Source organism: Sebastes umbrosus, chromosome 20 (genome assembly GCF_015220745.1).
Source record: "Sebastes umbrosus isolate fSebUmb1 chromosome 20, fSebUmb1.pri, whole genome shotgun sequence".
Lineage (NCBI taxonomy): Eukaryota > Metazoa > Chordata > Actinopteri > Perciformes > Sebastidae > Sebastes > Sebastes umbrosus.
The window spans coordinates 27,514,787-27,528,457 of record NC_051288.1 but is presented as its reverse complement, the minus strand read 5'-3'; the positions used below and the strand labels follow the sequence as shown (position 1 = coordinate 27,528,457).

The 13,671-nt window shown below is 39.5% G+C and overlaps 1 protein-coding gene across 1 annotated transcript; it reads left to right on the top strand.

Annotated features, from left to right (window-relative positions):
* Positions 1-12,948, top strand: ankrd22 (ankyrin repeat domain 22). The gene is made up of 4 exons (XM_037755399.1): positions 1-48; positions 386-462; positions 12,539-12,637; positions 12,720-12,948. The coding sequence occupies exons 2-4, from the start codon at positions 415-417 to the stop codon at positions 12,795-12,797; spliced, it is 225 nt and encodes a 74-aa protein (XP_037611327.1). The 5' UTR covers positions 1-48; positions 386-414; the 3' UTR covers positions 12,798-12,948.
* Positions 12,949-13,671: the final 723 nt, after the last annotated feature.

Here is a 13,671-nt window from a genome sequence, read left to right as displayed (position 1 = left end):
CCTGGTCACCATCCTGATGCCCATCTGCTGCTCGGATACTTCCTCATGGTACGATCTCTGTTAGTTTAGTTTAGTTCACTGAAGACGGACAATTAAGATCCTCAAGCTAACGAGTCGTTAACGATCACTTAGCTAGCTCGTTAGCTCGTTAACGGTCACTCAGCCTAGCTCGTTAGCTCGTTAACTGTCACTTAGTAGCTCGTTAGCTCGTTAACGGTCACTCAGCGAGCTCGTTAGCTCGTTAACGGTCACTCAGCGAGCTCGTTAGTTAGTTTATTAACCGCTGTATTAACGTGGTCCTGTCTGAGCGTTGATACGGAGGCCACAGAATGACTGGTAGAATTAGTTAAATATATATGTGTATTAATAATGGTTTGTGTTGTAGTTACAGAAGCAGAGCAGAGTGTGTCTCTGATGGAGGCGGTGCTGAGCAGCAGCATCAACGTCGACGCCGTCGACTACGTGAGTCAAAACTTTACATCTGTGATCAGAGATGTTCACACTTAGCCTCAAGCTAACGGACTTTTTTTATTATGTGTTTGACTCAGTGAAGGAGTAGTGAAGGAGTCAGTGAAGGAGTCAGTGTAGGAGTCAGTGAAGGAGTCAATGAAGGAGACAGTGAAGGAGTCAGTGTAGGAGACAGTGAAGGAGTCAGTGAAGGAGACAGTGAAGGAGTCAGTGTAGGAGTCAGTGAAGGAGTCAATGAAGGAGACAGTGAAGGAGTCAGTGTAGGAGTCAGTGAAGGAGACAGTGAAGGAGTCAGTGAAGGAGACAGTGAAGGAGTCAGTGAAGGAGACAGTGAAGGAGACAGTGAAGGAGTCAGTGTAGGAGTCAGTGAAGGAGACAGTGAAGGAGTCAGTGTAGGAGTCAGTGTAGGAGTCAGTGAAGGAGACAGTGAAGGAGTCAGTGAAGGAGACAGTGAAGGAGTCAGTGAAGGAGACAGTGAAGGAGTCAATGAAGGAGACAGTGAAGGAGTCAGTGAGGAGTCAGTGAAGGAGACAGTGAGGAGGACAGTGAAGGAGTCAGTGAAGGAGACAGTGAAGGAGTCAGTGTAGGAGTCAGTGAAGGAGTCAATGAAGGAGACAGTGAAGGAGTCAGTGTAGGAGTCAGTGAAGGAGACAGTGAAGGAGTCAGTGAAGGAGACAGTGTAGGAGTCAGTGAAGGAGACAGTGAAGGAGACAGTGAAGGAGACAGTGAAGGAGTCAGTGAAGGAGACAGTGAAGGAGACAGTGAAGGAGTCAATGAAGGAGACAGTGAAGGAGTCAGTGTAGGAGTCAGTGAAGGAGACAGTGAAGGAGTCAGTGAAGGAGTCAGTGTAGGAGTCAGTGAAGGAGACAGTGAAGGAGTCAGTGAAGGAGTCAGTGTAGGAGTCAGTGAAGGAGACAGTGAAGGAGTCAGTGAAGGAGACAGTGTAGGAGTCAGTGAAGGAGACAGTGAAGGAGTCAGTGAAGGAGACAGTGAAGGAGACAGTGAAGGAGTCAATGAAGGAGACAGTGAAGGAGACAGTGAAGGAGTCAATGAAGGAGACAGTGAAGGAGTCAGTGTAGGAGTCAGTGAAGGAGACAGTGAAGGAGACAGTGAAGGAGTCAGTGAAGGAGACAGTGAAGGAGTCAGTGTAGGAGTCAGTGAAGGAGTCAATGAAGGAGACAGTGAAGGAGTCAGTGAAGGAGACAGTGAAGGAGTCAGTGAAGGAGACAGTGAAGGAGACAGTGAAGGAGTCAATGAAGGAGTCAGTGAAGGAGACAGTGAAGGAGTCAGTGTAGGAGTCAGTGAAGGAGACAGTGAAGGAGACAGTGAAGGAGTCAGTGAAGGAGTCAGTGTAGGAGTCAGTGAAGGAGACAGTGAAGGAGTCAGTGAAGGAGACAGTGAAGGAGACAGTGAAGGAGACAGTGAAGGAGACAGTGAAGGAGTCAATGAAGGAGTCAGTGAAGGAGACAGTGAAGGAGTCAGTGAAGGAGACAGTGAAGGAGTCAGTGAAGGAGACAGTGAAGGAGACAGTGAAGGAGACAGTGAAGGAGTCAGTGAAGGAGTCAGTGTAGGAGTCAGTGTAGGAGACAGTGAAGGAGTCAGTGAAGGAGACAGTGAAGGAGTCAGTGAAGGAGACAGTGAAGGAGTCAGTGTAGGAGTCAGTGAAGGAGACAGTGTAGGAGTCAGTGAAGGAGACAGTGAAGGAGACAGTGAAGGAGACAGTGTAGGAGTCAGTGAAGGAGACAGTGAAGGAGTCAGTGAAGGAGACAATGAAGGAGTCAATGAAGGAGACAGTGAAGGAGACAGTGAAGGAGTCAATGAAGGAGACAGTGAAGGAGTCAGTGTAGGAGTCAGTGAAGGAGACAGTGAAGGAGTCAGTGAAGGAGACAGTGAAGGAGTCAGTGTAGGAGTCAGTGAAGGAGACAGTGAAGGAGTCAGTGAAGGAGTCAGTGTAGGAGTCAGTGAAGGAGACAGTGAAGGAGTCAGTGAAGGAGACAGTGTAGGAGTCAGTGAAGGAGACAGTGAAGGAGTCAGTGAAGGAGACAGTGAAGGAGACAGTGAAGGAGTCAATGAAGGAGACAGTGAAGGAGACAGTGAAGGAGTCAATGAAGGAGACAGTGAAGGAGTCAGTGTAGGAGTCAGTGAAGGAGACAGTGAAGGAGTCAGTGAAGGAGACAGTGAAGGAGTCAGTGAAGGAGACAGTGAAGGAGTCAGTGAAGGAGTCAATGAAGGAGACAGTGAAGGAGTCAGTGTAGGAGTCAGTGAAGGAGACAGTGAAGGAGTCAGTGAAGGAGACAGTGAAGGAGTCAGTGTAGGAGTCAGTGAAGGAGACAGTGAAGGAGTCAGTGAAGGAGTCAGTGTAGGAGTCAGTGAAGGAGACAGTGAAGGAGTCAGTGAAGGAGACAGTGTAGGAGTCAGTGAAGGAGACAGTGAAGGAGTCAGTGAAGGAGACAGTGAAGGAGACAGTGAAGGAGTCAATGAAGGAGACAGTGAAGGAGTCAGTGAAGGAGACAGTGAAGGAGTCAGTGTAGGAGTCAGTGAAGGAGACAGTGAAGGAGTCAGTGAAGGAGACAGTGAAGGAGTCAGTGAAGGAGACAGTGAAGGAGACAGTGAAGGAGTCAATGAAGGAGACAGTGAAGGAGACAGTGAAGGAGTCAATGAAGGAGACAGTGAAGGAGTCAGTGTAGGAGTCAGTGAAGGAGACAGTGAAGGAGTCAGTGAAGGAGACAGTGAAGGAGTCAGTGAAGGAGACAGTGAAGGAGTCAGTGTAGGAGTCAGTGAAGGAGTCAATGAAGGAGACAGTGAAGGAGTCAGTGTAGGAGTCAGTGAAGGAGACAGTGAAGGAGTCAGTGAAGGAGACAGTGAAGGAGTCAGTGTAGGAGTCAGTGAAGGAGACAGTGAAGGAGTCAGTGAAGGAGTCAGTGTAGGAGTCAGTGAAGGAGACAGTGAAGGAGTCAGTGAAGGAGACAGTGTAGGAGACAGTGAAGGAGACAGTGAAGGAGTCAGTGAAGGAGACAGTGAAGGAGACAGTGAAGGAGTCAATGAAGGAGACAGTGAAGGAGACAGTGAAGGAGTCAGTGAAGGAGACAGTGAAGGAGTCAGTGTAGGAGTCAGTGAAGGAGACAGTGAAGGAGTCAGTGAAGGAGACAGTGAAGGAGTCAGTGAAGGAGACAGTGAAGGAGTCAGTGTAGGAGTCAGTGAAGGAGTCAATGAAGGAGACAGTGAAGGAGTCAGTGAAGGAGACAGTGAAGGAGTCAGTGAAGGAGACAGTGAAGGAGACAGTGAAGGAGTCAATGAAGGAGTCAGTGAAGGAGACAGTGAAGGAGTCAGTGTAGGAGTCAGTGAAGGAGACAGTGAAGGAGACAGTGAAGGAGTCAGTGAAGGAGTCAGTGAAGGAGACAGTGAAGGAGTCAGTGAAGGAGACAGTGAAGGAGACAGTGAAGGAGACAGTGAAGGAGTCAGTGTAGGAGTCAGTGAAGGAGACAGTGAAGGAGTCAGTGAAGGAGACAGTGAAGGAGACAGTGAAGGAGACAGTGAAGGAGTCAATGAAGGAGTCAGTGAAGGAGACAGTGAAGGAGTCAATGAAGGAGACAGTGAAGGAGTCAGTGAAGGAGACAGTGAAGGAGACAGTGAAGGAGACAGTGAAGGAGTCAGTGAAGGAGTCAGTGTAGGAGTCAGTGTAGGAGACAGTGAAGGAGTCAGTGAAGGAGACAGTGAAGGAGTCAGTGAAGGAGACAGTGAAGGAGTCAGTGTAGGAGTCAGTGAAGGAGACAGTGTAGGAGTCAGTGAAGGAGACAGTGAAGGAGACAGTGAAGGAGACAGTGTAGGAGTCAGTGAAGGAGACAGTGAAGGAGTCAGTGAAGGAGACAATGAAGGAGTCAATGAAGGAGACAGTGAAGGAGACAGTGAAGGAGTCAATGAAGGAGACAGTGAAGGAGTCAGTGTAGGAGTCAGTGAAGGAGACAGTGAAGGAGTCAGTGAAGGAGACAGTGTAGGAGTCAGTGAAGGAGACAGTGAAGGAGTCAGTGAAGGAGTCAGTGTAGGAGTCAGTGAAGGAGACAGTGAAGGAGTCAGTGAAGGAGACAGTGTAGGAGTCAGTGAAGGAGACAGTGAAGGAGTCAGTGAAGGAGACAGTGAAGGAGACAGTGAAGGAGTCAATGAAGGAGACAGTGAAGGAGACAGTGAAGGAGTCAATGAAGGAGACAGTGTAGGAGTCAGTGTAGGAGTCAGTGAAGGAGACAGTGAAGGAGTCAGTGAAGGAGACAGTGAAGGAGTCAGTGAAGGAGACAGTGAAGGAGTCAGTGTAGGAGTCAGTGAAGGAGTCAATGAAGGAGACAGTGAAGGAGTCAGTGTAGGAGTCAGTGAAGGAGACAGTGAAGGAGTCAGTGAAGGAGACAGTGAAGGAGTCAGTGTAGGAGTCAGTGAAGGAGACAGTGAAGGAGTCAGTGAAGGAGTCAGTGTAGGAGTCAGTGAAGGAGACAGTGAAGGAGTCAGTGAAGGAGACAGTGTAGGAGTCAGTGAAGGAGACAGTGAAGGAGTCAGTGAAGGAGACAGTGAAGGAGACAGTGAAGGAGTCAATGAAGGAGACAGTGAAGGAGACAGTGAAGGAGTCAATGAAGGAGACAGTGAAGGAGTCAGTGTAGGAGTCAGTGAAGGAGACAGTGAAGGAGTCAGTGAAGGAGACAGTGAAGGAGTCAGTGAAGGAGACAGTGAAGAAGTCAGTGTAGGAGTCAGTGAAGGAGTCAATGAAGGAGACAGTGAAGGAGTCAGTGAAGGAGACAGTGAAGGAGTCAGTGAAGGAGACAGTGAAGGAGACAGTGAAGGAGTCAATGAAGGAGTCAGTGAAGGAGACAGTGAAGGAGTCAGTGTAGGAGTCAGTGAAGGAGACAGTGAAGGAGACAGTGAAGGAGTCAGTGAAGGAGTCAGTGTAGGAGTCAGTGAAGGAGACAGTGAAGGAGTCAGTGAAGGAGACAGTGAAGGAGACAGTGAAGGAGACAGTGAAGGAGTCAATGAAGGAGTCAGTGAAGGAGACAGTGAAGGAGTCAATGAAGGAGACAGTGAAGGAGTCAGTGAAGGAGACAGTGAAGGAGACAGTGAAGGAGACAGTGAAGGAGTCAGTGAAGGAGTCAGTGTAGGAGACAGTGAAGGAGTCAGTGAAGGAGACAGTGAAGGAGTCAGTGAAGGAGACAGTGAAGGAGTCAGTGTAGGAGTCAGTGAAGGAGACAGTGTAGGAGTCAGTGAAGGAGACAGTGAAGGAGACAGTGAAGGAGACAGTGTAGGAGTCAGTGAAGGAGACAGTGAAGGAGTCAGTGAAGGAGACAGTGAAGGAGTCAATGAAGGAGACAGTGAAGGAGACAGTGAAGGAGTCAATGAAGGAGACAGTGAAGGAGTCAGTGTAGGAGTCAGTGAAGGAGACAGTGAAGGAGTCAGTGAAGGAGACAGTGAAGGAGTCAGTGTAGGAGTCAGTGAAGGAGACAGTGACGGATGTCAGTGAAGGACGTCAGTGTAGAGTCAGTGAGGAGATCAGTGAAGAGTCAGTGAAGGAGACAGTGTAGGAGTCAGTGAAGGAGACAGTGAAGGAGTCAGTGAAGGAGCAGTGAGGAGACAGTGAAGGAGTCAATGTAGGAGTCAGTGAAGGAGACAGTGAAGGAGTCAGTGTAGGAGTCAGTGAAGGAGACAGTGAAGGAGTCAGTGAAGGAGACAGTGAAGGAGTCAGTGAAGGAGTCAGTGTAGGAGTCAGTGAAGGAGACAGTGAAGGAGTCAGTGAAGGAGACAGTGAAGGAGACAGTGAAGGAGACAGTGAAGGAGACAGTGAAGGAGTCAGTGAAGGAGTCAGTGAAGGAGACAGTGAAGGAGTCAATGAAGGAGACAGTGAAGGAGTCAGTGTAGGAGTCAGTGAAGGAGACAGTGAAGGAGTCAGTGAAGGAGACAGTGAAGGAGACAGTGAAGGACTCAGTGAAGGAGACAGTGTAGGAGTCAGTGAAGGAGACAGTGAAGGAGTCAGTGAAGGAGACAGTGAAGGAGACAGTGAAGGAGACAGTGAAGGAGTCAGTGAAGGAGACAGTGAAGGAGGACAGTGACGGAGTCAATGAGGAGTCAGTGAAGGAGACAGTGAAGGAGTCAATGAAGGAGACAGGAAGGAGTCAGTGTAGGAGTCAGTGAAGGAGACACGTGAAGGAGAGTCAGTGAAGGAGACAGTGAGGAGGACAGTGAAGGGACTCAGTGAAGGAGTTAGTGAAGGAGTCAGTGAAGGACTCAGTGAAGGAGTTAGTGAAGGAGACAGTGAAGGAGTCAATGAAGGAGTCAATCGGAAGGAGACAGTGAAGGAGTCAGTGTAGGAGTCAGTGAAGGATGACAGTGAAGGATGTCAGTGAAGGAGACAGTGAAGGAGTCAGTGAAGGACGTCAGTGTAGGAGTCGTGAAGGAGTCAGTGAAGGAGACAGTGAAGGAGTCAGTGAAGGAGTCAATGAAGGAGGACAGTAGTAGTCTCTAACAGGAAACTGGTGTTCTGGTTTCCTCCTCTGAGACGCTTTAAAACTTCTTTTATTTTTCTACTAAACTCAACAAGTCGAGTCGCATTCAGTCACAATGAGTCAGAAACCAACACCTCACTCTGAACAGGAACTACTACAGTATATACTTCTATACTACTACCGATATACTTATATCTATACTACTACTGTATATACTTTCTATACTACTACAGTATATACTTCTATACTACTACTGTATATACTTCCTATACTACTACTGTATATACCTCTATACTACTACAGTATATACCTCTATACTACTACTGTATATACCTCTATACTACTACTGTATATACCTCTATACTACTACTGTATATACTTCTATACTACTACAGTATATACCTCTATACTACTACTGTATATACCTCTATACTACTACAGTATATACTTCTATACTACTACAGTATATACCTCTATACTACTACTGTATATACCTCTATACTACTACAGTATATACTTCTATACTACTACAGTATATACTTCTATACTACTACAGTATATACTTCTTTACTACTACTGTATATACTTCTATACTACTACTGTATATACCTCTATACTACTACAGTATATACTTCTATACTACTACAGTATATACCTCTATACTACTACTGTATATACCTCTATACTACTACAGTATATACCTCTATACTACTACAGTATATACTTCTATACTACTACAGTATATACTTCTATACTACTACTGTATATACCTCTATACTACTACAGTATATACTTCTATACTACTACAGTATATACCTCTATACTACTACTGTATATACCTCTATACTACTACAGTATATACTTCTATATTACTACAGTATATACTTCTATACTACTACTGTATATACTTCTATACTACTACAGTATATACCTCTATACTACTACAGTATATACTTCTATACTACTACTGTATATACCTCTATACTACTACAGTATATACTTCTATACTACTACTGTATATACCTCTATACTACTACAGTATATACCTCTATACTACTACAGTATATACCTCTATACTACTACTGTATATACCTTTATACTACTACAGTATATACCTCTATACTACTACAGTATATACTTCTATACTACTACAGTATATACCTCTATACTACTACTGTATATACTTCTATACTACTACAGTATATACTTCTATACTACTACAGTATATACCTCTATACTACTACAGTATATACTTCTATACTACTACTGTATATACCTCTATACTACTACAGTATATACTTCTTTACTACTACTGTATATACTTCTATACTACTACAGTATATACTTCTATACTACTACTGTATATACCTCTATACTACTACAGTATATACCTCTATACTACTACAGTATATACTTCTTTACTACTACTGTATATACTTCTATACTACTACTGTATATACCTCTATACTACTACAGTATATACCTCTATACTACTACTGTATATACCTTTATACTACTACAGTATATACCTCTATACTACTACAGTATATACTTCTATACTACCTACTGTATATACCTTATACTACTACAGCTATATACTTCTATACTACTACAGTATATACCTCTATACTTACTACTGTATATACCTCTATACTACTACAGTATATACTTCTATACTACTACTGTATATACCTCTATACTACTACAGTAATACTTCTATACTACTACAGTATATACTTCTATATACTACAGTATATACCTCTATACTACCTACTGTATGTACTTCTATACTACTAAGTATATACTTCTATACTACTACAGTATATACCTCTATACTACTACAGTATATACTTCTATACTACTACAGTATATACCTCTATACTACTTACAGTATATACTTCTATACTACTACAGTATATACTTCTATACTACTACTGTATATACCTCTATACTACTACAGTATATACTTCTATACTACTACAGTATATACCTCTATACTACTACTGTATATACCCTCTATACTACTACAGTATATACTTCTATATTACTACAGTATATACTCTCATACTACTACTGTATATACTTCTATACTACTACAGTATATACCTCTATACTACTACAGTATATACTTCTATACTACTACTGTATATACCTCTATACTACTACAGTATATACTTCTATACTACTACTAGTATATACCTCTATACTACTACAGTATATACCTCTATACTACTACAGTATATACCTCTATACTACTACTGTATATACCTCTATACTACTACAGTATATACTTCTATACTACTACAGTATATACTTCTATACTACTACAGTATATACCTCTATACTACTACTGTATATACTTCTATACTACTACAGTATATACTTCTATACTACTACAGTATATACCTCTATACTACTACAGTATATACTTCTATACTACTACTGTATATACCTCTATACTACTACAGTATATACTTCTTTACTACTACTGTATATACTTCTATACTACTACAGTATATACTTCTATACTACTACTGTATATACCTCTATACTACTACAGTATATACCTCTATACTACTACAGTATATACTTCTTTACTACTACTGTATATACTTCTATACTACTACTGTATATACCTCTATACTACTACAGTATATACCTCTATACTACTACTGTATATACCTTTATACTACTACAGTATATACCTCTATACTACTACAGTATATACTTCTATACTACTACTGTATATACCTCTATACTACTACAGTATATACTTCTATACTACTACAGTATATACCTCTATACTACTACTGTATATACCTTTATACTACTACAGTATATACTTCTATACTACTACTGTATATACCTCTATACTACTACAGTATATACTTCTATACTACTACAGTATATACTTCTATACTACTACAGTATATACCTCTATACTACTACTGTATGTACTTCTATACTACTACAGTATATACTTCTATATACTACTACAGCTCATAATACCTCTATACTACTTGACAGTATATATCTTCTATACTACTACAGTCATATACCCTCTATACTACTTACGAGTATATACTTCTATACTACTACTGATATATACCTCTACTACTACTACTGTATACTACTTCATATTACCTACTACAGTACATACTTCTATACTACAGACAGTATATACCCTCTACTCACTACTACATGTTATATACTTCTATACTACTACAGTGTATATTATACCTCTATACTACTACAGTATATACTTCTATACTACTACTGTATACTACCTTCTATACTACTACTGTATATACTTCCTATAGCTACTGAGCAGTATACTACTTCTATACTACTACAGCTACTATATACCATCTCATACTACTACGTCGGTATATTACCGTCTATATACATAGCTACAGTATTGATAGCAGTTCTTCCTTACTACTACTGTAGTACTACTTTCTATACTACTTCCACAGTTATATACTTCTATATCTACTACTGTATATACCTCTATCCTACATATATTACCCTCTATAGCTACTACAGTATATACTTCTTTACTACTACTGTATATACTTCTATACTACTACAGTATATACTTCTATACTACTACTGTATATACCTCTATACTACATATACCTCTATACTACTACAGTATATACTTCTATACTACTACAGTATATACTTCTATACTACTACTGTATATACCTCTATACTACTACAGTATATACTTCTATACTACTACTGTATATACCTCTATACTACTACAGTATATACTTCTATACTACTACTGTATATACCTCTATACTACATATACCTCTATACTACTACAGTATATACTTCTATACTACTACAGTATATACTTCTATACTACTACAGTATATACCTCTATACTACTACAGTATATACTTCTATACTACTACAGTATATACCTCTATACTACTACAGTATATACTTCTATACTACTACAGTATATACTTCTATACTACTACAGTATATACTTCTATACTACTACAGTATATACTTCTATACTACTACTGTATATACCTCTATACTACTACAGTATATACTTCTATACTACTACTGTATATACCTCTATACTACTACAGTATATACTTCTATACTACTACTGTATATACCTCTATACTACATATACCTCTATACTACTACTGTATATACTTCTATACTACTACAGTATATACTTCTATACTACAACAGTATATACCTCTATACTACTACAGTATATACTTCTATACTACTACAGTATATACCTCTATACTACTACAGTATATACTTCTATACTACTACTGTATATACCTCTATACTACTACTGTATATACTTCTATACTACTACAGTATATACTTCTATACTACTACAGTATATACCTCTATACTACTACTGTATATACCTCTATACTACTACAGTATATACTTCTTTACTACTACTGTATATACTTCTATACTACTACAGTATATACTTCTATACTACTACTGTATATACCTCTATACTACATATACCTCTATACTACTACAGTATATACTTCTTTACTACTACTGTATATACTTCTATACTACTACAGTATATACTTCTATACTACTACTGTATATACCTCTATACTACATATACCTCTATACTACTACAGTATACTTCTATACTACTACAGTATATACTTCTATACTACTACTGTATATACCTCTATACTACTACAGTATATACTTCTATACTACTACTGTATATACCTCTATACTACTACAGTATATACTTCTATACTACTACTGTATATACCTCTATACTACATATACCTCTATACTACTACAGTATATACTTCTATACTACTACAGTATATACTTCTATACTACTACTGTATATACCTCTATACTACTACAGTATATACCTCTATACTACTACTGTATATACCTCTATACTACTACAGTATATACTTCTATACTACTACTGTATATACCTCTATACTACTACAGTATATACTTCTATACTACTACAGTATATACCTCTATACTACTACTGTATATACCTCTATACTACTACAGTATATACTTCTATACTACTACTGTATATACCTCTATACTACTACAGTATATACTTCTATATGTATTTTGTTTTATATATTATATTTTTTGTATATTTCATGTTTGATATATTTTATATATTTCACGTTTTGTGTATTTTGCTTTATATATTTTTAGTTTTATATATTTACATATTTTATATATTTCATGTGTTTTGTGTATTTTGTTTATACTGTATATTTTATGTATTTATGTATTATATATATTTCATGTATTTTATTTGTTTTATATAGTTTATGCATTAATATGTTCTATGTAATTTATATATTTTGTTTTATATATTTCAAGTGTAATTTATATTTTTTGTGTTTTGTGTATTTTGATTTATACATTTTATGTATTTTTGTTTTGTATGATTTATAAATTTTATTTTTCTATATTTCATGTGTTTCATATTTTTCCGTATTTGTGTTTTATGTAAAAAAGATATTTAAAATATATTTTACGTTTTATATATTTTACATATTTGTATTTTATATATGTGTTTTATTTCTATGTGTTCTGTGCAGAAGGGAAACACGGCTCTTCACTACGTCTGTCAGAGGAAGAGTCAGCGTCTGGTTCCTCTGCTGCTGGAGAGAAACGCTGACCCCAACATCCAGAACTACGTACGTACACCAACACCACGAGCCACATCAGCCTCCTGTGATCTATGATCAACTTCCTCTTCCTCTTCTTCCTCTTCTTCAGGACGGAGAGACGCCGCTGGACATCGCCACCAGACTAAAGTTCAAGAAGATTGTCCTCATGCTGAGGAAGAGTCAGTGACCCCTCTCTGGTCGAGTTCAACTGCTAACAACGTTAGCCTAGCTTAGCATAAACACAACAACGTTAGCCTAGCTTAGCACAAAGACAACAACGTTAGCCTAGCTTAGCACAAACACAACAACGTTAGCCTAGCTTAGCACAAACACAACAACGTTAGCCTAGCTTAGCACAAACACAACAACGTTAGCCTAGCTTAGCACAAACACAACAACGTTAGCCTAGCTTAGCACAAACACAACAACGTTAGCCTAGCTTAGCACAAACACAACAACGTTAGCCTAGCTTAGCACAAACACAACAACGTTAGCCTAGCTTAGCACAAACACAACAACGTTAGCCTAGCTTAGCACAAACACAACAATGTTAGCCTAGCTTAGCACAAACACAACAACGTTAGCCTAGCTTAGCACAAACACAACAACGTTAGCCTAGCTTAGCACAAACACTCAAAGAATAGTCAAATATAATAATTATTTTTTTTTAAGACAAAACAGAAATCAAAGTTGAATAAGAGCCGAGAAAGCGAAACAATCTGAACACATGAATCCGTCTGTAGATAGTGTAACATACAAATCAAGTTCTACATTCCAAATTCAAATTTTCTTTATTTCAAAATAAACTTGGTCCTTAATAAAACATGTCATTGTGTTTCATTGGTTTATATTTGGAAGAAATACAGCAGATTAAATATGTTACAGAAATCATTTTAAAGACTACAAGTTGAAAAATCATTTAAAAAAACATGGAGGGAAACTGAAAGACATGAGAATAAAAACATGTGACTCTGTTCCAGCTGGTCACATGGTGGTTTAATTAAAAACAATACAAATCAGACTTGTTGGGAAACAACAGGTATAAACTTAAAAAAGAAGCA